At 39.4% G+C, this 25,510-nt stretch overlaps 1 protein-coding gene across 1 annotated transcript in view; it reads right to left on the bottom strand.

Annotated features, from left to right (window-relative positions):
• Positions 1 to 25: 25 nt before the first annotated feature.
• The window catches only part of CRYBG1 (crystallin beta-gamma domain containing 1), a 137,972-nt gene continuing 112,487 nt past the window's right edge, over positions 26 to 25,510 (bottom strand). Inside the window, exons 10-23 of the mRNA XM_084827216.1 lie at positions 25,301 to 25,427; positions 24,854 to 24,889; positions 22,845 to 23,002; positions 22,309 to 22,435; positions 20,311 to 20,456; positions 18,862 to 18,988; positions 18,688 to 18,717; positions 17,311 to 17,423; positions 16,561 to 16,690; positions 14,110 to 14,249; positions 11,824 to 11,947; positions 9,115 to 9,273; positions 5,838 to 6,000; positions 26 to 2,282 (exon numbers count right to left, since the gene is read on the bottom strand). Coding sequence (XP_084683342.1) covers positions 2,194 to 2,282; positions 5,838 to 6,000; positions 9,115 to 9,273; positions 11,824 to 11,947; positions 14,110 to 14,249; positions 16,561 to 16,690; positions 17,311 to 17,423; positions 18,688 to 18,717; positions 18,862 to 18,988; positions 20,311 to 20,456; positions 22,309 to 22,435; positions 22,845 to 23,002; positions 24,854 to 24,889; positions 25,301 to 25,427 — 1,669 coding nt within the window. The 3' untranslated portion in view covers positions 26 to 2,193. The remainder of the gene's footprint in view (positions 2,283 to 5,837; positions 6,001 to 9,114; positions 9,274 to 11,823; positions 11,948 to 14,109; positions 14,250 to 16,560; positions 16,691 to 17,310; positions 17,424 to 18,687; positions 18,718 to 18,861; positions 18,989 to 20,310; positions 20,457 to 22,308; positions 22,436 to 22,844; positions 23,003 to 24,853; positions 24,890 to 25,300; positions 25,428 to 25,510) is intronic.

The following is a 25,510-nucleotide window of genomic DNA, read 5'->3' as shown; positions in this document are numbered from 1 at the left end:
ATTGTAAAACACACCCAACAGATTTCATCTGAGTAATATTTATTTGTAAAATACATATGTTTATACAATAGTTTGGGTACAGAAACCTTTTCCGTAAGTACCACACCTTAAAACCAAAAATGTTTTCTGTTGCAAGGAAGTAAGAAGCATGTTTTTAAAGAGCACCAGAAAAACATTGTAGCTAAATGTTAACTATTGCAATAATTTGTACAGCAGAGGGGTGAGAAGTGGATTTCTTTTTTTTAAAATTTGGATTGTCTGTGCTAATTTCCTAGTAAACACTGACAAATTAATGAAGTAGTGTTGTCCACGTGAGTCAGTGGGGAGTTGTTAAATCATAACAGGACATGTGAGTAAGCACTCTAAAACTGCAAGTTGCCACTGGTAATAAGTAGTTTACGTCAGGACATTTAAAAAAACATGGTAGCAGAAATAACAGTAGCCTTCACACTGGAAAAGACAATAAGGGTAGTACTGCAAGAGCCATCTTAAGCTGCTTTTTCTTGGAAATCGCTGTAGTCTAGCTAGAGATTCTTAAATAGCAGGTACTATTCACTTTTCTTCTCAGTAATTATTCTATTTTATGTTCTCCACTACTGAATGTAACAGGAGGGGAGTTTTTTTGCTTTAGTATGATTCGCAAGGTGGACATTCGCAGAATGAACCAGCTCCTTTAGGGTTTTTAGTTCACCAGAAGTACTTGGGTGTTAAATCAAGCTTTACTTACTAGCAACTAAGCAATCTTCAAGGGACAATGTGGATTATTGTAGAATTTAGACTAACTACTGTTTCTTATGAACATAAATCTGCGGGTGCCAGTGGCTTGTCAAATGTAGCAATACTGCATGTTCATGGCATAGGATAGCACCAGTTTTCTGCAGCATGTGCAGGTACAAAGGGGATGTAAATTAGGGAAAACCTGGAATCTTAATGAAACTGTATGTGCAGATGCTACAGAAGAAAAGAGCCTAACACTGAAGTAACTCTGAGGACACACAAAATGTATGTGCAAAATGCAGGTAATGAGTTAGCCTGGAGAGATTTAGAGCTAATAAGTTGGGAAGTAACCAGGTGGTGTTTGAAAATAAGAAATCTAATAGTTTTTTAATTTAGCAAATTACAGGAATTTAAAAAGCTTCAAATGTGAAAGAAGTACATTTGCCATTTACAAATACAATACTTATAAGTTGTGTAAAGGCAGCTATGCAGATATGGAATGGATAAACTTCTTGACATCTGAAAAGCTCAGCTGGCAGGAAATGTGTTTGTTACATATTTATCTATGATATAAAACGGCATCATAGGCTTTAAAACATTTATTTACCTTACTAAAATATTTAACTATAATGTAGTAATCTCATTTTTTAAAATCGCCTGACACGAGCTGAATTGTATGAGTGAACAGTTCGTTATTTTGGGTTCAACTAGAATACTTAGAGGTGAGTTTCCAAAAAAAAATGTTTCCAGTGCAAAAAGGTACATTCTGTTTCAGCATGGAGCCTAGAGTGTCAAGACATTAAAATAGGTCTTCAGAAATAATTTAAAATTGGACATTAAAATACATTCTGAATTAGTAACTTGTGATGGAAAATAATGGCTGGTGATACATTTTCACTTTTGAAGAGCAAAAAATACAACTTACTGCAGGGGTAAGGCTATTAGCCCTTAATACAGAACATATATACATAACACACATTATAGCCTTATGTGCATCTGCAGGTGATTCCAGTCACTAAGAAGGGAAAGCAGAGCCATGCATGCCTGCCCTGCTCCCTTTTGCCACCCATTGTCCTCCATGTGTCGAAGAGGAAGGTCTGAAGTGGGACGCCTGCTACATATGTAGGCTCCACATTCAGTTGAGGAGCTTTAAATTGTATGGGGAGCCTATGCCTATAGCACAGGCTCCCCGCTTCAGACCTCCCTCACCATACCCAGGGCTAGACAAAAGGGGCATGACAGAGGGGATGGGGGCAGAAAGCACAGCACCACTCTTCCCATCACATGACTGCAATTAGGTGAGGGTGCGCACCTGCACAGGGCTACAGTGTGATGGATAGTGTGCTAAACTTTGTTTCTTGAAATTATTGTGAAGACTGCACAAGCTTTGTCAGATGTCACATTCTCTGCCATTCTTCATATACTGTTCTGGATGGGTCTCATTTTCATTCTGTGCCTCCTGCAGCAGAATTGCTTTTAAATGACCAGTGGCTCCCAGCACTGTGTTAGCTTGTCTTCACTGACTGAACTGACAACGAGGTGGGTTTGATCATAGTGTTTCCCGCCTAAAATGAAGTATTAATAATGTCAGTATAGCATTTGGGATCCAAAGACAGATGGTTAGGATGGGTGCTGCCTCATTCTCTGTCTATACTTGCTGCCTTCCAGTAGGATTACACTCTTGCTTATATACAGTTTAGTCTATGTTTTAAAATCCTTGCATCTGATTTCCGTGGACTCACAACGATCAGTAATGCTTCAAAATACATGCGAGAGAGATGAGTGAAGATGTACAGAAATGGGGCCGCACGTAAGCATTGCAGAACCACATGTGGTAGATAGGAAATGCTTCAGGAGTGGTCCACTTTTGAATGCATTCCCTCTCCTCCCCCCACCACGGAGTGCCATGCAAATGGATGCTGCACTCTGCATGTATAGATGGATGTTCCTGACTGTCTTGCTCCCCAATCTAAGATAGTACTATATTGCATTGTATTATATTGCTATGAATGTTTGCAGCAAATATTTTAGGGTATACTTCATACCTTCACTGTGAGGAACTTACAGATACCTCATTCTGTAAACAGGGTTCCCAAGTTTTCTTGTAAGTTTCCTTGAGAGACATAAAACTCTCCTTTTGAAAGTAGTTAATCTTCACATTTCTATACCGCCCCAAGCTGAGGCTCTCCGGGCAGTTTACAAAGATTACCTTGTTTACTAGGGACTTAGTCATAACTTGGGTTGGACTGGGACCACTGGGGACATGTGTGTACCAAATTTTAAGTTTCTGATTTATGAGTGTAATTTGTTCATTTATATTTCCATCGTGCCTATCTTCTATGGGATGCAAGGTGGCAAATATAGGGTTCCCAAGTAGTCTTCCATCCAGGCATTAACTAGACCCAGATCAGCTTAACTTCAGAAAGGTGGCTGCATCATATACTTTCAGACCATGTTCTGAGACAGTAGTTGATGTCGATATTAAGTTTCAGACTGAATATATATCTATAACTCATATAATTTGTGTTCTTGAATTTATACAAGCATTTAAGCATCTTGATTGTCACTAATCAGGAGGAATTTTCATACAGAATGCTTACTCATCAAAATGATTAGCATACTGGTTCTGCTGCATGCAAACCCTGCAAGTGCAATGTAAAATAAGACCTGGTATATCTTTAGCTAACAGGAAAAGGTTATATTATATTTTCAGGATGGATTGCAGGAGCTGAAAGGCAGTCTATAAGTATTTTAACAAAATAAAACCATTCCTTAAATATGTAAGGAATCCTTACATAAAGGATATGTAAGATACATATTACATATGTACATATTAAAATAAAACCTTAGAAGTGTGGGTTGGGGGGGGAGCATTGTAGATTTTAAGAAAAAGCCTTATCAATGCCACGCTTACAGTTAATAAAAAATAAAATACAAATTATTTCTCTAAATGTTCAGTTGTGTATTTTCATTAGTAAGAAACAATTTTGGAAGAGTACAAGGTGGTGAAAGGTATTTGGCATAAGTTGAGAGATAATTTAGGAATAATTCCAGTTATTGATAAGTTACCTGAAATAGTTTTTCACAGTGGCTAGTAACAGTGTAGTAATTTTTTTTCTTAAAAAAAAGAAAAAAGGATTAAGGGTGCAGTGCTATGCAAGTTTAGACAGAGAAAAGGCCTACAATTCCCAGCATGCTCCAGCCTGCTATGCTGGCTAGGGCATGCTGGAAGTTGTAGGCTTTTTTTTTTCTGTCTAAACTTGCATAGGATTGCACCCTAAATGCAACAAAATGAATTTGCTGTTATAGCTATTGGTTGCATGACTAGTAAGTTACAGTGCAATCCTATATACACTTACTTAGAAGTAAGTCCTATTGAACAACAGGACATATGTCTAAGTAGACATGCATAGGATTGTGCTGTTACTGTATTATTCCATAATAATTCACTACAGCCTCAAGAGGGCATCATTACACCCTTTATGAACTAGTACAAACTCATATGCCAAGACAGGAATGAATGTCTAATACTTTTCTTTTAGTATTTAAGGTTCCACGAGACACCCTGTTGGTTTTCTAGTATTAGACTAAACATTGATATGTCTAGAAGTTATTCAGTAAATATTAGCCTTGCTAACTGAGGAATAATACACTAAACTGCTTTGATACAAGTAATAGATCTTACAACTAGAATGATTTTGTACTTTCATTATCTATTCACATGCAGTTGTTCAAAGAAAAATCGGATTTACTACATGGCCTATGATAAACCCAGTATCTGCTCAAGGGTGCCCACTCTCTTAAAAAATTGACATTATACTGCCTACATATATAAAACTGCTCTGGTGTTCAGAAAAGACAGTTACACTAATCCAGCAACTGAGAGCCATGAACATAAATATTCTATTGCATATGTTGTCAATACACATCTGAATTGCAATGCTCATCAGAACTCTATTAAAATGGCTGGATATGTCTTTTATTGTGAATGGAGATCACAGCTTAGGAAACCAGTTACTGGTACTATTTGTCCATGACTAAAGCTAGATAAGGACCAGTATCTCCTACAAATCACACTGGATACAATTATCAGCCTTAAACTCAGTGGCAAAATGATTTCTTAACAGCCAAAGGATACATTCAAAACACTATTAAGAAACTAAAATTATGCCCCCTTTGATATTTTACAAACTTTTCTCCCATTTGAGCAGTGAAAAGCATCATTTTTAAAAAGCATTCACCCAAATCAATGTAACCCAGATGGCGGGAGAATATTCTCGTGGTGTGTGTTACTGGGGAGATTTGGAGGAAACAATAGTGGCGCTCTCCCCCCCACTCCCGCCTTAGCCATTCTATTATGAGGATGTATTTTGGTTTTTCAGGAATCTTCTACGAGATATTAAAGTAAACCATGTTCTTGACTCTTTACATGCATTGTCCATGCCTCCTACCTAGGCAAAAGTGAACTTTTGTCTTCAAATTCACATTAGATATAAGGGCTCAAAAATTATCTCTTTCTAACCTATTTTGGAAAACATGGGAAGGATGGTAGCTACCAGAATATACTGGGCTATTACTGAGAGGCACAAGTGGAATTTGTGCACTTCATGTTGCACAGTCCTAAAGCAGGGACGGGCAGATTTCAGACTTGTGAGATCTACTCTGCTTTTTACTAAACCCCCAAGGTCCACCAAACCAGAGCCAGGTGCAAAGCAATGGCTTGGGTGGGGTGGGAGCAATACTCTTGGAATTAAGGAACAAGGTACCCCTGAGTACATGCTCAGCCCAGGCATTGCTTTTTAGCACCAGAACTGAGCTCACAGACCTGGCATACAAAAATCCACTCTTGGTTTTCTCCCCAAGCTTTCTTCCATCTCAAGAGCCTAATTATTTAGAGGAAGGAGACTTGTTGTTAAACAACTGGGAGTCAGAAACCCTTGATGATCTTCTGCAAAATCACCCAGATATCTACCTGTAGATCCAGATCTTCCTTCTGCCCACTCCTGATCTAAAGTGAACCAAACGGAGCATTGTATTTCTTCCCATTTATCTTATGGAAGTTTATTCTCAGTGCATGTCATCTCAGAGATACTCATAACTTACCACCAAGAAGTTCTTACCTTTAATATCTAATACCAAATTTGGTTTCATCTTGCTGAAGATTCTGCCATCTGGTTTAATACTCCAGTTTTGCTTTTCCTCATTCTGCTGAAGTGCCAGGCCCAGTTTTGCACCAGGAGTGATCAGGTTTCCTACAATTGTTACGCAAAAGTCTTCAGCCAGCTGTGCAGTTAAAAAAAAGTATCAATCAGATCCTTGCTCTTATAACCACTGTAGTAATTGTGCATATGTATGGATAGCATGCATACATATTTGTGGATATTTTCATGACTCATGGCAATTTATGGTAAAAACAAACTGATTTCCAGTGTGTAGAGATTCTAGTAGTTATTTCCACACATTAACATTATGACCTGTTAACTCAGGCTTATAGTAACTCGACCAATTCTGTTGAAGTTTTGTCATGGCTCACCTTCGCCACACAGAAAAGATCATGCTAAAGTGCTACAAAATCTTTAGAATTGAAAAAGAAAAGTATTCTAATCACTTGACATTCAAGATACGTTGAATTACAAACATGAACAATCTTAATATAAATTCTCTGTTCGCCAAGGCAGCTTTCTAAGCACGCTTAACTTGCAAGGAAATGCAATCAAAGGACCTTGAGCAGGGGGCTGGCTGCACTGAGCAAGGGGTTGGACTCGATGGCCTTGTAGGCCCCTTCCAACCCTACTATTCTACGATTCTACTATTCTATGATTCTGTGACCCTGGCTTCTAAGTAAACATGCTGAAATAAATGGATATCTGAAGCTGCCAGAGAGCCAGTGTGGTATAGTGGTTAGGGTGCTTGACTGGGACTTGGGAGATCCTGGTTCTAGTCCCCACTCGGCCATGAAGCTCACAGGGTGACTTTGGGCTAGTCACAAACCCTTGTAATTCAACGTATCTTGAATGTCAAGTGATTAGAATACTTTTCTTTTTCAATTCTAAAGATTTTGTAGCACTTTAGCATGATCTTTTCTGTGTGGCAAAGGTGAGCCATGACCTACCTCACAGGGTTGTTGTGAGGATAAAATGGAGAGGATGACCATGTAAGCCACCTTGGGCTCTTTGCAGGAGGAAAAAACGTGGTATATAAATGTAATAATTATAATAATGATGACTGATCCACCTAGCCTGTTCTCTCTCTCTCTGCAAGTATATGTGTGATAGCATTTCACAGCCCTACTGCTTGACATCTTTTTAACAGGAGATTCCAGGGACCTTCTTCTTGCAAATTACTGAGTAATTGCCTCTTCCCAATTCTGCTTAGGGCTGGGTTGCAAGAATTTAGCTGAATGTGCTCAAATGAAGGGAAATGAAAGCCATGGTGTAACACCACTTGAATATTACCAAACACCACCATTGAAAATACTGAAAACCCTTTTGTATTGTTTTAGGTGGGGCATTAAAATCAACACCTCCACTTGTACAGTGTGTCATAAGTCCACAGCTAATGATTTGTCTATGTTTGAACTCGCTTTTGAGTTTATTGAAAAGAAGGAAATCATTCCTCTAATAGAAAGTAACTGATGCAGTTGAGAAATCTCTCCCTTTGGCAGAAGGCTTTGAGAGATGTTATACAACTTTGAAAACAAGAGACAAACAGGCAGATGGATTGTCACTCAAGCTCTGTTCACTTCATTTGATGTTAGCGCTTGAAAAAAGATAAACACTTTGATCACAGAAGTATGTAACTCAATCGGATTTTCTTCTGAGTGAGCTGTTTGGATTTGGCAGCTAGGCTAGTACTGGCAGGTAGTGTAGTAGCAAGCCTTGAAAAAGGAGATAAGTTTGTAAGTTGATTCAAAAACAGCAAAATGTCCTAAAAGCAGGAATCAGGCAACAAGAGTATTATTAATGCTCCAACAGACTGTTTTTACAGTTCAACATTTCCTTTCATAATTCATTGTCAATGGTTCAGGGTTGGTAATAGCAAATATAAAGAAACCTTGTTTCTGAAGGGCTCAGAATCCTAAGGTCAAGTCAGCAGAGGAAAGGGCAGAACAAAAAATATTAATACAATCCAATAACTTACTCTTTGCTGATTCCTACTTGCTGCCCCTGCCCCCAAACACTTGTTGCACTCAAAGCTGGCCTCAGTTTCAGTTCTTCCTTGTTATTCAGTCATCTTGTTTTTGTTTGAATGTGATTAGAGATTTTAAAGACAAAAACACAGTCTTGAACATAAGGTTCAACTACTGAACTTGGTATAACAAGTTAATTAATCAAGGGAGGAAACATATTCTATAGCAGAAGTCCTTTCTGTTTCCTTTAAGAATTGATATGGAGCTGCAATCTTAGAAAATCCAATTTTAGAAGAAGATATTAGAAGATAGGTCCTGCACCAACACCCAGCATCCTGGAGCAGCAACTGGGGTTGATCTATCCAGGTAGGGCCCTCTGGGGCAATGCCTATCCTCTGCCCTTTGGCCCCCACTCAGCAGTGCTGCCAGCCCTGGTGCCTATCAAGACTCCCCCACCTCCCCCCCCCACAAACCTGGTACTTCTGCCACCAGGTGTTCCTCTCCTCCCCACCCCAATTTGCTTGCCCAGCAGGCAACACTATTCGATGGGAGCGGAGTCACTCTGCAGTGGACAGCTGCCATCTATGATCCCCCAAATCTAAGGGGGAGAGGGGGAGTAACTGGCAGCAGTCCAAGGTCCCTGTTTTGTGCCAGGGAGGAGTCCATTGGTGGCCCCATGCCAAGGGCCTCTACGCTCACTAAAGCAGACTTTAGGCATGCAGGATTTACTTTGCTTTTCCTAAAAACCCAAGGTCCATCAACTGGACTCAGGTGCATATTCTTAGAATTAAGGAACATCGGTAACCCTGAACACACGCTCAGGCCAGGAATTTGTTTTCTGTACCAGAACTGAAGTCACAGTCCTATCACACAAAAATCTACTCTTGGTTTTCACCCCAAGGTTTCTTCCATCTCAGCAGCCTAATTATTGAGAGGGGAGGAGCATTTATTCCTATTGCTGTTAAAAAAAAAAGTGAGAATTACAAATCACCCTGAGGTCAACCAGTAGTTCCAGATCTACCTTCTGTTTACCCCAGCCATGTTAACAGAAACAACAAAACAAATATGAAAATAGGCATCACCATGTTCTTCAACAAAGCAGAAATGGTTGAAGAGCTCCTCTCCGCAATGAAAAACAAAGAGAATGGATCCATTTCAGCTAGTGTTCTCTTTCTCCTATGACAATACTATTTTCTATTTTTCTTATGGAAACTGTGTGAAGGACGCTGAACATATATTAGCAAGAGCTGTTTGATATAGAACCTTACCCTACATTTGATGAATCCATCTTGATAAACCCAGACTTGCTCATCAGATTTAGTATCTTCTGTAACTTGTATCCTTAGAAGATTCAAGTCATCTATATTTCCATCAATTGACATGAATTTTCCTGTGCCTTTGTTTCTAAGTCTGAAGTACACTCGTTTCTGAAAAAAACAAACAAACCCACAACTCTTGAAGCACAATGTCTACAAGCATTATTTTGTCTATCTGGCTATCCTCAGCAAAACAACAATGTAATATTCTCAAGCATCTGCACATTATAGTATTATAATTGGGATTACAGAAACAAATATGTATAAGACAGACAGACATACACGCCCACACAAGTCTACATCATACATGCTAATTTTATTATATGGATACTATTTTCATATAGGTAATGGGATGAATATAATTGTGTCCATTCATTATATATGATATACACATAGTAACCATCTTTCCTATCTAGAAACGATATTCACGTAAGACAACCTTTCCTAACCTGGTGCCTTCCAGTTTTTTTGGACTACAACTCCTATAAGCCCAAGCCATTGTGGCCAATTGTAAGGGGTGACGGGAGTTTTAGTCCAAAACACCAGCCTGGGGAAGACTGATGTACGAAAAATGGCATGTGTGAAGCAGCTTTCCTGTCAAGTATTTAGATTTTTTCATAAGAAATAAAGTTTAATATCTGTTAATTTGTGTTGAGATAGACAAGTGAACAGTTAGTATCTTTCATGTATTTCAACTGGCAAGAAGGTAGGAATTTTGTAAATGAGAAGAAACTTTCTATGAAGAGTCACATGAGACTTTTAAAAAACCATAGTAGCCTTCTGGAGCAGCCGTCTGGGTTGGGAGCACCGTTTTACAGTGTTTCCATCCCCAGCACTATAAGGTGGTGCTGGGGGATTATTGCTGTGCTCTGTGCCAATTACGTCACAGGGTTCCACAGGGCTCAGTTTTATCCCTCATGTTATTTAACATCTACATCAAACTGCTGGGGGAAGTTATTCAGGGATGTGTACTAAGGTGGCGATGACACCCAGTTCTACCTCTCCTTTTCATCGAACCCAGGTGAGGCAGTGCATGTCCTGGATTGGTGCCTGAGCAGGGTAATGGACTGAAAAAGGGCCAACAAACTGAAGCTCAAACCAGACAAAATGGAGGTAGTGCTGGCAGATGGTTCTTCTGCCCTGTTGAGTGGTGTTCAACCTGCCCTAGAGTGGGTTGCACTCCCCCTGAAAGATCAGGCACAAAGCTTGGGGGTTCTCCTGGATCCATCATTGTCACTTGACGCCCAGGTGGCCAGGAGCACCTTTTATCAGCTTAGGTTGATATAACAACTGCGATCCTATTTGGGCAGAGATAGTATGGTGACAGTTATCCATGCTCTGGTAACCTCCCAGTTGGATTACTGCAATGCATTGTATGTGGGGCTACCTTTGAAGATGGTTCAGAAACTTCAGTTGGTTCAAAAAAGAGCTGCTAGCCTACCAAACGGGACTGGCCAATATGATCATGTGATGACAGTGCTTCATCAGCTGCACTGGCTTCCAATCCGTTTCTGAGCCAAATTCCAAGTGTTGGTGTTGACCTTTAAAGCCCTAAAGGTCTTGGGATCAGAGTATCTAAAGGAACATCTCCTCCCATATTTACCTGCTCGGAACCTTAGGTCATCTTCAGAGGCTGTCCTCCAGGTGTCCCCACCAAAGGAAGCTAGATAGGTAGCTACAAGAGAGACGGCCTTCTCAGTTGTGGCACCTCAATTCTAGAATGAACTCCCCAAAGAAGTTTACCTGGTGCCTACGTTGTTATCTTTTTAGTGCCAGGGAAAGACCTTTCTTTGTTCCTAGTTCTAGATTTTTGTTTTGCATTCCATTGTATTTTTTAAAAAAAATTTGTATTATCTATTTTACCTGTTTCTATGGCATTTTAGTCTTTTAACTGTTTGTAATCCACCCCAGAGAACATTGGTTATTGGGCAGACTAGAAATGAAATAAATAAATAAATGACTTTTGACTTGTAGAATTGCACAAAAGCCTTGGGTCCAAGTGAGTGCATCCTCAACTTACTTCTGAATAGTCTGGCCCAGCAGGCCTAATTGCTAGCAAGATGTCTGAGATCATAGCCTTCAATCTAAATATTAAAAGATACTTCTAACACCTCAAAATGACAACTGCAATAATATTAATGAGCATTAAGTACTGAGTAGTCTACCAGTGATCTTATATAATGTTTAAATGTCAAGAGCATTATCATTATGCTTGAAGTTCAGATTATTCTGCCTGATTTTCTTCCATTCAACCATAATTAGATATCTGATCTTTTGAGAGTTCAGAGAAGACACTGTATGTGTTAGAAATGAATAAGGGTGCTTCTAAAACGGTATGCAATTTACTGGTGCTAATCTTCAGGGAGCAATTTAGTCAATTTTAAGCTACTCAAACATAATTTTACTTTTTGTTCTAAAGAGACAGAATTGTTAATTTGAATTGGATTGAGTGTTGCAATCCAAGTTACCATTTCAAAGCCTTAAATCATAGATCTAGACATCTTTGCAAGGTCATCATGTTTGTACTCTATGATGTGATTAAAATGGTCCTCTTGTACATTAGTAAGACAAGGAGAGTAGAGCCGACTAGGCGATAGTAAAAGTAGAATGACAGAAGATTCAGATGGGCTTGACATCCCGGAGTGGGCTATAGTCACTTACCTGAAGTAAAGGTCGTAGAGAACCTATTTTGTGGTAGCCACTTGACTCATACCAGTTTGGTATTTTCTTAGGTAACAATAAAATCTGACGGCCTTTATAATTATTGTGTTCATAAATAATCCATCTGAAACAAACTATACTTTACTAACTAGATCCATAGAATAATGTATATGGTTAAAGAGAAACAAAATTCCTTTAAAATTTTTATAGCAATAGCATATAACATGAAAGTTTATAGATTTTACTTCAGCAGCAACCCCAAATATATTAAAATTATGTCCCATGAAAAACAGTGAGACATGCTTCAAAATAAATTTGTGTAGGTTGGAAATTTTATGGCCATATTGCATCAAATAGTGGTATATATTTAAGTGCAATAAAGCCATCATAATAACTAATACCTAAAAAGGGCTCATAAAAAGTGGGGAAGCACCATTAGGAAAGGAGAGAAGGGATTAAGCCTGCCCTTTGTTCTAGCCTCCCCAAGTTTGTACAGTAATGTACTGATACATGGACATTAATTTCCAGAGGATCTTTAGATGCAGACTTAATACCTGACTAAGTCTGTCTAGAAACCTAAACGTTGGTTATGAATTAGATGTAAGCAATGATATGAAGCCAGGCTTTGAAATGGGCTTGAAAACCATGGCCTGTGTTAAGCATTATGGGTGAAATCCAATGTCACATGAGCAGACTTGATTGATTGGCTGATTTGTCCTCCAGTCACTCAAGGCAGCTCATTCCTCCTCTCCTCCCTCCTGCAGCTCCCTGCACCTCCCCAAAGTCTTCTCTGGAGGCTTTCTCAACCCTCTGTAGCAGATTTGGGGGATGGAAGGAATGCTGTGGGAGCGGCAAAGAATGGGTAGAAATGCTCTCTCCCTGCTCCACTGATTTGGGGGATTAATGGGATATAACCCATTATTGAGCATACCACAGCATTTCCCATCTCTCCAGCCTCTACTTGTAGGTAAAAAGCAAACCTTGCTGGCCTCTCCCTGTATATACTCTCTGGGGACAGGGTGTAGCTTGGCAAGGTAAGCCATGGTTTGGGATCTTTACCAGGATAAAGAAACAAACTTTGGTGAGCTTCCACTGTGGCTAAATATTAGGTCTCCACTAGGCCTAAGACAACCAGCAAATTGTTGTTTTTTTAAAGGTGGAAGCGTGAAGGTATCTGAACTTTCAGAAAAAGTCTGTTGTACAGTGAAAAATCGTAGACATGCAAGCAAGTTGTGCTTAACTATTAAAAGAAATTGCATGGCCTGCACAGCAGAGGGGCAGGCTCAGCCTTCAACAAACACTGGTGTACGTGGACTCTGTCCAAATCCATGTCAAGTTCCTCATCAAGATTTGGGGGACTTAGAATCAGTTTTCTGCCCATTACGTTAAAAAAAATGGCACAATTAGTTCACTGTATTGGCCCCAGGCCTGTAACCAAGTCACCTGTAGTTTTAGAGGGGCCTAGAGATCCATAATGCTTTGCTTAGGTTCATTATTGGTTCAATTTCCTTGCTAGTGGGTCTCTGAGCATGTGAGATGAGTCAAAGGTCGACAGCATGGCCTCAGCACATTCCATGCTAACCAAGGCTAGTATCTTATCAGGGCCTAGGATGTGTCTGAGAAGTGAGGCTATGTTTATACCGAGTTACAGGTGGCTATGCTGGGAAAGTTCTGATTGTTTTCCTTCTGAACAAGCACTGTTAGTCTATGCTGGGAAAGTTGCAGATGAACGCTAATTAACGCTTGCTTCTGTCATGCTGCCTCACTGCTGACATGTATGGTATAAAACCCATTTTACCCCATGGTTCTAGGCTCAGAGAAGCTATCTGATTCAACCACTGGGTACGCCTCTGTGCTGTAAATACTCAATAAAGGCTCCTTGTAAGCAAACCTGGATCTGGCTTATCATTATCTCGGCACCTCCAAACCTTAGCAGCCCACAGCTGGGGCATACACTCACATTCTGCTACATAAACTGCTTCTGACAACCTAGGAGTGTAAAAACTTCAGTACATCATAGTTACAGTTTTTAAGACAAACTAAAATACCCCGGTTCAAATCTGTGGACTGACTGTTCTCAGACTCAATTCCTAATATGTAAACAGGAATATGTTTGAGACTGAAAAGACTGTTCTGAGCCTGCCACAAAGGCAAGCCTATACATTTTCATAGGGATAGGAGAAGAAATACATTTTTATTACATAAAACCATGCATTTTATGAAATGCACTTAATAGATACTTAAATTCTACAAATGATAAACCCCTAAGTTCAAATGGTAACTTACATGCCACCACAAATTTCTACTGAAGCTACATGAGGATTGTAGCCAAGAAACTGGAGATTTAAGATTTGTGTAGTAAATTCCATTTTCTTTCCCTTGAAGTTTTCCTTTTCAAAAAGGACTATGTGTGGCTCAGAAAGCTCCTGTTTTAAAAGAAAAGTTCTCATTTTTTATTTCACAATGGTTCAGATGATTACAAGATGTTTATGAACTTGTTCATGAGCACTGTAGCAAGGTGGGCAATGCTGATAATCCCTCAGCATTGGCTCCCTTGCCCTACAGACTACTTGTATTTATGTTTTTTCATGCTGCTCTGAGAAAAATGATATTTCATTAGCATAAACTGCTATTCCCTTTGCAAGAAATGTAGTCTACCAGCTACTTGAGTTACCATTTAAACAATTTTCCCCCAGTGGAAGCATTTGTGGAGGTTGATTCAGTCCCTGTGGGTAAACCACAGCCTCTGGAAAGGCCGTAAGTACCCAGCCCTAGCTAAATAACTTCTAACTATAAATTCCCACTTTCAGACAAATGAAAAATAGGTTCTATGGTGCAGAACTGGCTGGATGGCAAGCCCACAATACAAGCTATTACTCATGAAAAAGATTCCAAATGTGGGATGAAAACTGGAAGGAGAAGCAAGGTGATGACTTACAGCCACACCTTCTGTTCTTGGCTGGCATTTTCATGAGTCAGCAGTAGCTATAATTGCAGAACTTCTCCTACAGCTATATGGACAAACAGGTGTGCTACAGATTTGCAAACCTGTAATTCTTTAAACACAAGGGACTCAAAAATGTTGTATTAGAGTATCTCTGCATTAGAGTTACTAACAGAAATTAACATTTTATAGCTCTCCCAACAGTCTAGACAGCTCACAGTAGATACATATCCTACACAACCAATTTTAGACATGATATGGGCAAGGCCATAGTGTTTTTATGAGCCTTATTCTCATATTACAGGTTTCCAAAAGGACTCATGAGATTTCCTAAGGGTTAGAGTCACAAGTGTCGCATAGTTTACAGAGAAGGATTTGGAGGTAGGTATAGAAATCCTATAGCACCATAAAAGTTATTGAATGGAAGAAATACATATATAACTATAAGCAACATGGATATTTGTAGATACAGAGACTGAAATGACTAGGAAGAGGGATTAAAAATGTGATAAATATCAGTCATAATAATCTCAAACTTCTAAAGTATGGGTAGGCAACTTTTTTTTCTGTCAAGAGCTGCATTCCCTCATGGGTAATCTGTCAGGGGCTGCATGTTGGTGGTGAGCAGGGCTGAAGCCAGTGGTGGGGAGGGCCAGAACCAAAATTGAATGGATCTTTTTGTCTTTCTGCCACCATTTTCTCTCTCTCTTCCCTCTTCCATCCATTAGCAGTGCCATTTTGAGTTACAGAATGGACACAATCTAGCCAGAGTTAAACACTTTGAGTCCCACTGATTTCAATGTAAAGACTAAACTTATACTTGGCTCTATACCACTGAAATCAATGGTATTTGAAAGTGCTTTACTTAGACTGGATTGTGTACAATATCCTCTAGATCTGGATACAAACTGGAAGAAAAAGCCATCTTTTAGTTCCTTTTTCATCAAATTAGGCATAAGAAGATAGAGTGAGCACATCTGTGTGATGTATCCTTCAGCCTCAAGGCCAAACTGGATGTAAAGGGCAGCTGTATTTATTCATCACTCTACCCTGTTCCCACAAAGCAGTAAGTTAGGTTTCTGTTTTTGTATGAATGGAGGCTGAGGGGAATGAAACTATTTCAGCTGCCTTGGGAGGGCTCCTGCCTTGAAAGGCGGCCTAGAAATATTTTAAATAAATATTAAATAAAGAGTGAAATTTCCCCTCCCTAGCTTACTTCATGTCATTCCATTGCTTGTAATTGTCTCCAAGCTCAGTTCCAAAACTGGAAGAGAGTTGAGCTAGGGAGAAAACGGTTTCAGTAAATGGAGTATAGTGAGGAAAGGTATTTACTTTGGCTCTCAGTCTACTAATTAATTGCGGGCAGATTTTAACCTGTGCTTAAAGCTTTAGTTGATTAATCTTCCAATTAAAAACATTATAGCTTGCGGCCCTATCTTTCAGGAATCACAACATCACCTCTAAAAAAGAGGATTGTGTTTAGCAAGGAATTAACCATCATTTTATTCTTTAAATTGCTTTTACTAACTGTGGGCTGCCCTGCTACTGAAAGGTGGGATACAAGTTGCCTAAATAGATTAATGGTCCCATTTTGCAATACCTAAAAATACCCCTAGCCTTGCAAATTGATCAATTTCACAGGACTACATCACCTAGGTCTCCCCCGCACCCAATAAACTTTTCTACAGCGTGTTTTTGAGGTTCATCTCCACATTTGCTTCTGGGACTTAGTCATGCATCCACATTCAGCATTGCTGCTACACATGGCCACTGAACTTTTTTTTTAAACGTACAATATTTACAACTTGTAGTGACTTCAAGCATGTCTGGGGTAGGCAGCCCATTGCAGACAGATCAGGATAGGCTCCTTCTTCTAACACATACTGATTACCGGAGAAATTTTCCTTATCATATGCAACCCAACTGCAAGAAGAGAAGAAAATGAGAATGTAAGATAAAATGTAAATAATTGCTGATTGAACAGAAGCTCTGTGTAACTTGAAATCTTGCTGACAGATTGCTGCGTCAGATGTAGTCATGATTGTGGATGTTATATAGCAGTTTTCATTTTCTTACAGATGGCTGGTGACAGAAACAATGTTTTTAAAAGAATCAATATGATACAATACAATAGACAAAATGTAAAACATGTTTTCTTCCATTTAGCTAATTCAGACACACCTGAAGTTTGGGGGAAGTAATTTGAACATACATCCACTGATTTCTGAGGCATTTGTTCTCAAGGCAGAAAATGTGTATTTAAACCACTTCCACCATATTTCTGAATGTATCCCTATCTTCATCTTCAGCCTTTTCCTTATGTTTTAGGCAGATTTTACTTTATAAAAAGAGAGAGATGGTCCTCCATCTACCCCTAGTGACATACAACCACCACTGGCCCCAGGTGGGTATATGCATCAAAAGATGCATCCAACCTATTTACTGGGACCCAGATAATCCAAATCTCTTCCACACTCAGAAGCTTGCTTCCGTAAGCGGCTATCTTCCCTGAGTGAAGTTCAGTGATGCAACTGTGTACTCACCTGCCAGATAAGATTTTTGAAGACTTAGCAAGGAAAGTCTCTTCAATTTGAGAAATGTCTTCCTCAAATACTTGACTGCTACCCCGAAACTCTGGTTCTGAAAATAACTGGACCTTTAAAGATAAAGCAGAGTGTATTTATCTCTAAACAATACACTCAGCCATTGAACAGATAGTTCTAATATCACTTTTATTAAACATACATACATATATATGAGAAAACACTTTTTTCAAAAGTATACAAATTATAGACTACATTTTTAAAATTATGTTGTGCTGCATAAGAAGCCAACATTTCCAAAAACTATTACTAAGATGAATCTGCAGTGGAATTTGACTTTTTCTGGCAATTACCTGACCTGGACGTGAAGTCTCTTTGTACTAAGCTTAAAGACAGTGTTATCCCTTATTGTTAGGGCTCCACAACTGTACCTGCTGCAACTGTATTTTTTGACCTGGAGAATGCCTGCCCCAGTGTAGAGTGAAAGACAGGCTAGGGCCTAACTTGATCTAATGCTGATTGAATGCACTTGAAAGCAGCAAGACCTCCTAAGTTCAGAGGGACAGCAGGGATGAGTTCCCGTCCTTCTCCTGAGTGTGAAACCCGGAAGAAAGGTGTGGCTCATTCCTTCAGTAGTGCTGAGTCTTCCCTGCTTCCAAGTGCCCTTGAAGCTCTGTACATGTCAGGCATGACCTCTCCCCACTGCTTCCCCGAGTCAGGGAACTGGGCAGGGCTGGTGGCGACCACACATTCTGGTTCAATACTAAGGCCATCCAAAATGTATGGACCTCTGCCCATTTGTCTCCTCAGGTTCAAACAAAGACATTTTTTCACGATCACTCCTTGTGTTCACCAAGTCTGTACGATAACATCGTGTATAGACCCATCCTTTGAAGATGACCTGAATTTGAAAATTCCTTCTTTTAGAGATTTCCGAACGTCGAAGTGTGACATCTTCTTGGAATATTCTTGCATTTGAAGGACGAGGAAAAGGATGGGAAACTTGTGGCCCCCCACATGTTTTGGTCTACAACTCCCATCAGCCCTAGTCAGCATAGTCAATGGTGAGGGATGGAACAAGTTGAAACCAAAACACCTGGAGGGCCACAAGTTGCCCCCCGCCCCCCGTTAGGATTAGGATGTGCACATTAGGTACACATTTTCTCTTAAGTATCTGGCTCTTGACAGGCTCAGACATGCACTTTGCTTTTTTGGTAATCCCTTTCTCTTGCTCCTAAAGCTTCCTGAGATTCTGTTGCTGCTATGTGAACTATACTCCCTGCAACCTCTCCCCACATCCTGGCTTTTCTTTAGGTTATCATACTAATGACTCAGCTTGCACTGTATATTTGCTATGTAAAATCTTGCAAGTTTTACCTTAAATTTTCCCATGTGATTTCCGATGTCCTAAAATGTAGGGAGATAAAAAGGAAAGAAACAAAGATTATGCCAGAAATATACAAAAGTATACTGATTAAAGAGTTACAGGATAAACATACAAGTGTGGTTAAAAAAATAACAGTATGTAATAGTAAAAAAAAACTTTCTTACCAAAATTAGGGGTTGAACAGAAGATATCTTAGAACTCCTAGCTCCCCAAGCCTCAAAGCTGGGGTACATTCCTTTATCAAGGATGTACTGCTCTCCCGTAAAGTCAGGATTTTCATAAGCTACCCATCTGAAAAATAAGTCAATTATATTATTTTCATCTACAGTCATGATTCATGAATTTGCTGATTTTTATTAAAGTAGATTATTGAAAAACCCAGTTTCATCAACCATTTAGTTATGATTTTTTTATTTTTTAAAGGAGTTGATGACATTAAGGAAATTGTTCTGAGTTGTACCTACTGAAAAATGGGGGGTTCATATATTTGCAAACACAACATGGATTGTACAAGCCCCTGATCAAGTGTATAATGTAAGCCTCCAATACTGCACAGTTCTAAAATACGTCTCAATATTCTAAAATATTGAGAAGTCAATAATGATTTTGTTGCACCATCTACGTTTTTTCAGCTGACATAGTTGTCATGGCTTTAATACTCTGGGGCATCAAGTAACTTTCTTCAGTCCAGTTTGTTAGCAAACAACTCTGCCACTCTTAAATTGTATAATGCATCTACAGTTGCTCTCAGTTTCTCACTTTAAGTCACACAGCTAGTATCTGGTTTTCAGGGAAACATGCGAAAACTAGGCTTTTAAAATCATATATGAATTCACTCAGAGAAGTTTTCATATCATGAGTGGCAATACTTTATTTTATTCAGACAGAGACACGTCTATACTCAAAGACTGATTTCAACAATTTTATACCAGCTAGCCATAGAAGGCATCAGAAAAACAAAATGTGCATCGCATGAGAATGCTGTATGTTTTGCTCTTTGCTTCTTCATATTTTACGCTCACCATTTCCACTCATTCTGATTCATGTTTAACCAATCCATTCGACACACCGCTCACTAATCATTTGAGACATATTCCTAAATACACACCCAAATTGCCCTGTAAACTGCTTAGCCAAAGTGACAGAGGTATGATCAGTATATTAACCACAAAGTCCAATTTGCAATGGGGCATGTTTACACTTGAACATCACATAGTCCCAGTTCGCACGTCAGAACAACCTGGTTTTTTGGTTTTAAAAAAAATTATATATATATATATGGTGAGGAGTTGTGAATGAGTGATGTGCTAGTAGATGCTGCCCAATCACTCCCACAATGAGCATAGCTTACTGCAGAAGTAATAGTTCACAGTATCACCCTGGTGCTTATTAAAAGTTCACACATTCGCCCAAGGAACAGTCAAAGATTTTTAAAAACAACACCATCCTTACACATAGGGGATAGTTCTGACTCAAATCAGATCAGAAATACTAATTGTGATCCATCAGTTAATCATACCAAGTAACTGATTAATGCTTCATACCTTTGTATTTATTGATATATGTTAAAATTAACCACTAATCATGAGAATGAAGCTTGACATCTGACTTACACTCCACTTAACACATTTATGGATTGTGTCCTTAGGCCATAGCCAGTATCCTTCAAATTGGAAATAATTCCCAACACGTTTATGTTGGAACCTTTAGTCCCAAAGTCTTTTTCAGTGTACATTATCATGTGAGGCTGCATCAAACCCTGTGAAAAGAAAAACGAAAAGAAAAATGAAAAGAAAAGTATCATGACACAACAAATACTATGTTACTGTCTCTGCAGCCTGAAAATATCATTCTTCCTATCCAGAAAGTGGGTGTCTTGCATGCAGTTATGCTGGCCATCAAAACAGGGGAGTGAACAGTATAGAGGGGGACCAAACAGATTAAGGGCTCCTTCACATTGAGCTTTTATCCTGCAATTGAGGTTGCTCCTTCATGGAAGTTTGTGGGCTCTTTACATGACGCTGTGATCATTCAAGGTGTCTCCTGCACTAAATGCCCTTTGTTTGTTTTTAAATAGATCGCAGATAATGAGCTATCAAATTACCCTGTTGTGTTCAGCTTCAGTTTCCTCTGAAAAGAGGAAAAGCGACAAGAAGAGGAGCGAGATCAATGAAAGATAATGGAAGACTCAGATAAGGGGAGAAGGAGGGGGAAAGGGAAGCACATGAAAAAGGGAGTCCTTGTGATCCTGCATTTAAAACAGAAGCAGAAAGCCCCATTTTAAATGCAGGATTTTAGGCTGGTGTAAAGATGCCCTAAAAGGATCCGAGCCATCTTTTCACCACCATTGTCACCAGCAGCAATTGTTCAGGGTTGGGACACATTTCCTGTTTAGTTTGAAGAGCAGCAATTGTTCTCCTCCTCTTTCTCATCACTGCTACCACTTTCTTGCTTGACAGACAGAGAGCCAGTGAGCAAGTCGGCGGTGGCATCTCCTGCTCTTCCTCCTCACCACCACCGACATCTGGGCCAGAGCGGGAGGCAGGTGAACCAGCAGGTTGCAATGCTGAAGGAGGAAGAGCAACTCCAGGGGGCTCTTCTCAGTGGGCCCCTTCTGGTATGTCAGTGGGCCCCTTCCTCAACAGATGGCTAACTGTATCTACCCTTGATGCTGGCCCTGGTCTGGGCTCTCCATGATGACAATTTAGAGACACTCCCTTATAGAGCATTGTGCATAGCATTGTGCTATGCAGGTCCGAACAGCAGGACAAGTTCTTACTGGAAACTGAAAGTAGCCAAACTAACTCAGATGGCAGAATCTCTTCTTTCTTTTTATTATTGTTATCTACTGCTCCTCCTTCTCACCACCACCGTTGCCTGGGCCAAGGTGAGAGGCAGGTGAACAAGCAGGGTTCAATGCTGGAGGAAGAGGAGGAGGAGCAACTCCAGGGGGCTCTGGTCACTGGGCCCCTGCTTAGGTGTGAGCTCACAGCAGGTGCCCAGCCACCCCTACCCTTGATGCCAGCTTTGCCCTGAGTATGCAGGAAAATCTAGGTGGAGGAGCTGTTTTTAAAAAGCCCTAGTTTCCCCAACCCCCTTGTCCCCAAATCAGCAGAGAACCAGGGTTGTATGAGCACTAGCAGAAGACAGCAGCATGTATGCATGGATTGTCTCCAGCCAGAGTTCACAACTTCCCCCTGGGAAAATGCTATCACAAATTATAGGATCCAGAAGGGAGTAACTGGCATCAGAGAGTGCCTCCACAGTCTGTCCCACAAAAAGATCTGCTAAAGCTCCTGTACATCCAATTTAGGTCTGCTGTTCATGATCCTGAAACAAACACACACACACACACAGAGACTGCTTCCCCATGTGTGCTTTTTAACTGGACTGGGAAAGGAAACATGGGTGGAGGATGGAGAAGGAGATTGAAAGGGGAAAAGACATTATTCCTCTTTGTCCTGCCCCTCCTCTTCCCTTTCTGTTCTGTGAAATTGGGGTGGGTTTTTTTTCACACATATAGACAGACCATGGAATATAACAAAAAGAGAGAACCAAATTATTGTATGTTTTTCTAGGTCTCCACTTGTATTACATATTCTTAAACTTACCCCTAGAACAGGCTGCAATGATTGCACGTGCTCATCATAACCACCCCAGTCCATCCATTCCTGATATTCTCCTTCTTCCAGCAAATACTGATGCCCAGCAAACTCTGGCTTCTCATAAGCAACCCAACTACAAGCGGTAAACAAAGTTTTTAAAAAACTCAACACCAAAAATGAACGCTGTGATAACATATGAATAAAACTTGGAATCTTAATGCATTAACAACAACAATTAAAATAAAAAATGAATAGAAACGAAAATTAAAATAAATAGTCATAAATTCCAAATGAAATAAGGGACACTTTCGATGTGAGAGATTTAGGCATGTGCTTAAGTGAAGGTTACTTGAGGGTTAAACAACCCTGGGTTTGGACGACGTGATAAGCCGCGGCTTGAATGTTCAAAATGGTCAAACACATGCGTCACAAGCCACAGTGGCTTTAGCCATGGTGGGCTGTTTGATCATGCAAACTGGTCCATAGTCACCAAACTACAGCAGGTATCAGTTGAAATGTCAGTTTCCCCTCCTTGTACTTACATTCCTCCTTTCACTTTTATGGATCCTACTGATGTGAGCAGATTGTTTTCTAAGTCTGTAGATTCTTCTTTTTCATTTTGTTCTTCAGCTAAAGAAACTAATTCTGAATCAAGTTCCACATGTTTCCCTTCAAAGAACGGCTTTTCATAAATGATTACCTTTAGCAAAACAGAGGTAATGGTGAATACATAAAATTGGCTTTTCTGTATGGCTCAAAGTGCTTTCACATACATTGTTATCAGTACTTCTTAGGGCAGAACTATAAAATAAGCCTATAATATCATCATCCAGAGACTGGGGCGCTAATGCAAAGAAACTGCAGCAGCTTGTATAAGGCAACCCAGTGAGTTCATGGCTGAAGTGACATTTCAACCAGTGACTTCCCACCCACAGCTGTCCTTTTAGGTCACTAAAAGCTAATCTGAATACATTATTTGGCAGTAAAGTCATGTGTTGCACAGCTTAAATGCATGAACAACTTGGCTATAGAACTTTGGATCCCTTTGCACATGCATTCTGACAATGGGGGAGGGGTAGCAGGAAATTGTCAACTGACATAAGAGTGATATAATTTTGAAGGCTGAGGAAATCACTTTCACTGATGCTAAACAGCTCTAGACCCTCCCTTTTTTATTGTAATTCAGCACAAAGAAGCCTTCTGAGCTGGAGTGTGACTTTTGCTTATTCCTAATAAAAGTATTACCCTACTCCTATACTTTTGATTTGTTCTAATTAGCAAACATGGTTACCTGCATTTAGTATTCGTTGGAGGTATACACCTAAAAAATAAGTGTGTACCTTGAAATGAAATCATTATTACCATTAAGTATTTATAATCCCATGTATCATGTAGGTTGACTTGCAAGAAAGCAGATTTAAATACCTTGGGGAGAAATTTCCTTTTCGAAAACCAGGAAAATTAAATTATTAAAAAAAAACCCTGCTGGTTTAAGAGTTAAACCAGAGTTAAGGCTATCTCATGTTGGTTCAAGCTCCACAAAGCCAAGAAATTGGAAGCTAAGGTTGATACCTGAACTGATGTGCCCCATTATCAGTGATTATCTTGTGCAATGTTACAAATTGTGCTTGCTTACAGCTTACCCTTCGTGCAACTACACTTTTCCTTGGCCTTTCAGATCCAAATCCAGTTGGGTAGGATAGAGTACCTGGGAGCAGCGAAGATGCCCCATGCTGTCCTGGTTCTGTATGAAATTTGCAAGCAAGCGCAATTTGTGACATTGCACAACATCCTCACTAATCACAGGGCACATCAGTTCAGGTATCAGCTTTAGCTTCCAGTTCCTTGGCTTTGTAGAGCTTGAGCCAACATGAGATAGCCTTAACCTCTGGTCCTAAACTGACAGATTTTTGATCACTGAATATATACAGTGAAAAGGTATTAAAACTTTCTTTAGCTATTTTGATTTTTTTATGGACCTTTACAAAGAATATACCTTGGGCATACCAAGAGCTGACACCATACATAACTGTTGTAGCACAAAAATGTTATGCAAGGTACTGGAAGCTCTCAATAATATCTAAAGTGTTTGAAGGGGAATATAAGTTACATGCAAATGTTATAATATCAAAACTAACTAATTATATAAAGGTACAAGAAAGTACACAGATTTAAAATAATTTTGCTCAACATTGGATTACATATAATGATTGTTTTTCGGATAAAGCACATACTTCAAATAATATACATTATACTTTTGATATAATGTATATTTTGTAAAATAAGTTTAGTCATTTGTGTTGTATTAATAGAAAATGAAATAAACTTTATCTTAAAACAGTCATCTGGAAGGCTCCGAGGAGCCATATTTGGCGGGTTATGAATATGAAGGATAAATACATAAAATATGTGGTCAGCAATAAGCATTCTCCGTACATTAGTAGAAGCTCATTTGAAAGAGCAGTATTCACAACTGCATTATTATACATAGATCTGGGGATCTCATGTTTCACAGTCATTAAAAAGGAAAGTCAGAGATAAATCTTTTTACCTTTGGGCTCTCAGGACATTCAACTTTGCGTCCACCCTACAAAAATAGGGGGGGGAAAGATTATTAGAAAACTTTGATTTTGTTAAAGAATTTACCAGCATCATTCAAGAGCTATTCTTCAGTTCCTAAGGTCCAAAAGATAAAATGAAGAACCTGTTGAATAAAAATAGGAAAGCCCCTTTTAAATTCAGTGGGGCTAGAATTTCACAAAAGTTATTAAATACTACAATTAATAGTAAGGGCTCAAAGTAGAAGTATGCTAAAATGTATAGGTTGCATCCAAAGGCTGCCCTCTTCCAACAGAAAAATTCCTTTGGATTCAACCATATTTTAGAAAAATTTTACTTTCCAAATTGCCTTTGGCTATTTTGAACCTCAAAAGAGTTTTACAGAGCACTAGGAAATGACAGCTATCCTATCAGGCTTCACATCATATCATTATCTCACCATTTTCAAGGGCCTCATAGACCTAACATATGCTTCTTTCTTTTCCCAGAAGGAGAGATGAGGATATTCTCCAGGTTCCAACATTAAAGGGATTCCCTGGAAACCAGGTTCTTCATAAAGCAGCCATCTACAAATGGAAAACAGTAAGTTTAAAGTGGAGTCCCTTCTAATTCAAAAAAGTCCAGAGAATTGGCTGAAAATACATGATTC

The sequence above is a fragment of the Heloderma suspectum genome, chromosome 1 (assembly GCF_057233095.1).
Source record: "Heloderma suspectum isolate Gila_16-S chromosome 1, 16-S_ref, whole genome shotgun sequence".
In the NCBI taxonomy this organism is placed as follows: Eukaryota; Metazoa; Chordata; class Lepidosauria; order Squamata; family Helodermatidae; genus Heloderma; species Heloderma suspectum.
The sequence above is the reverse complement of the archived record's forward strand: the minus strand, read 5'-3'. Positions and strand labels throughout refer to the sequence as shown.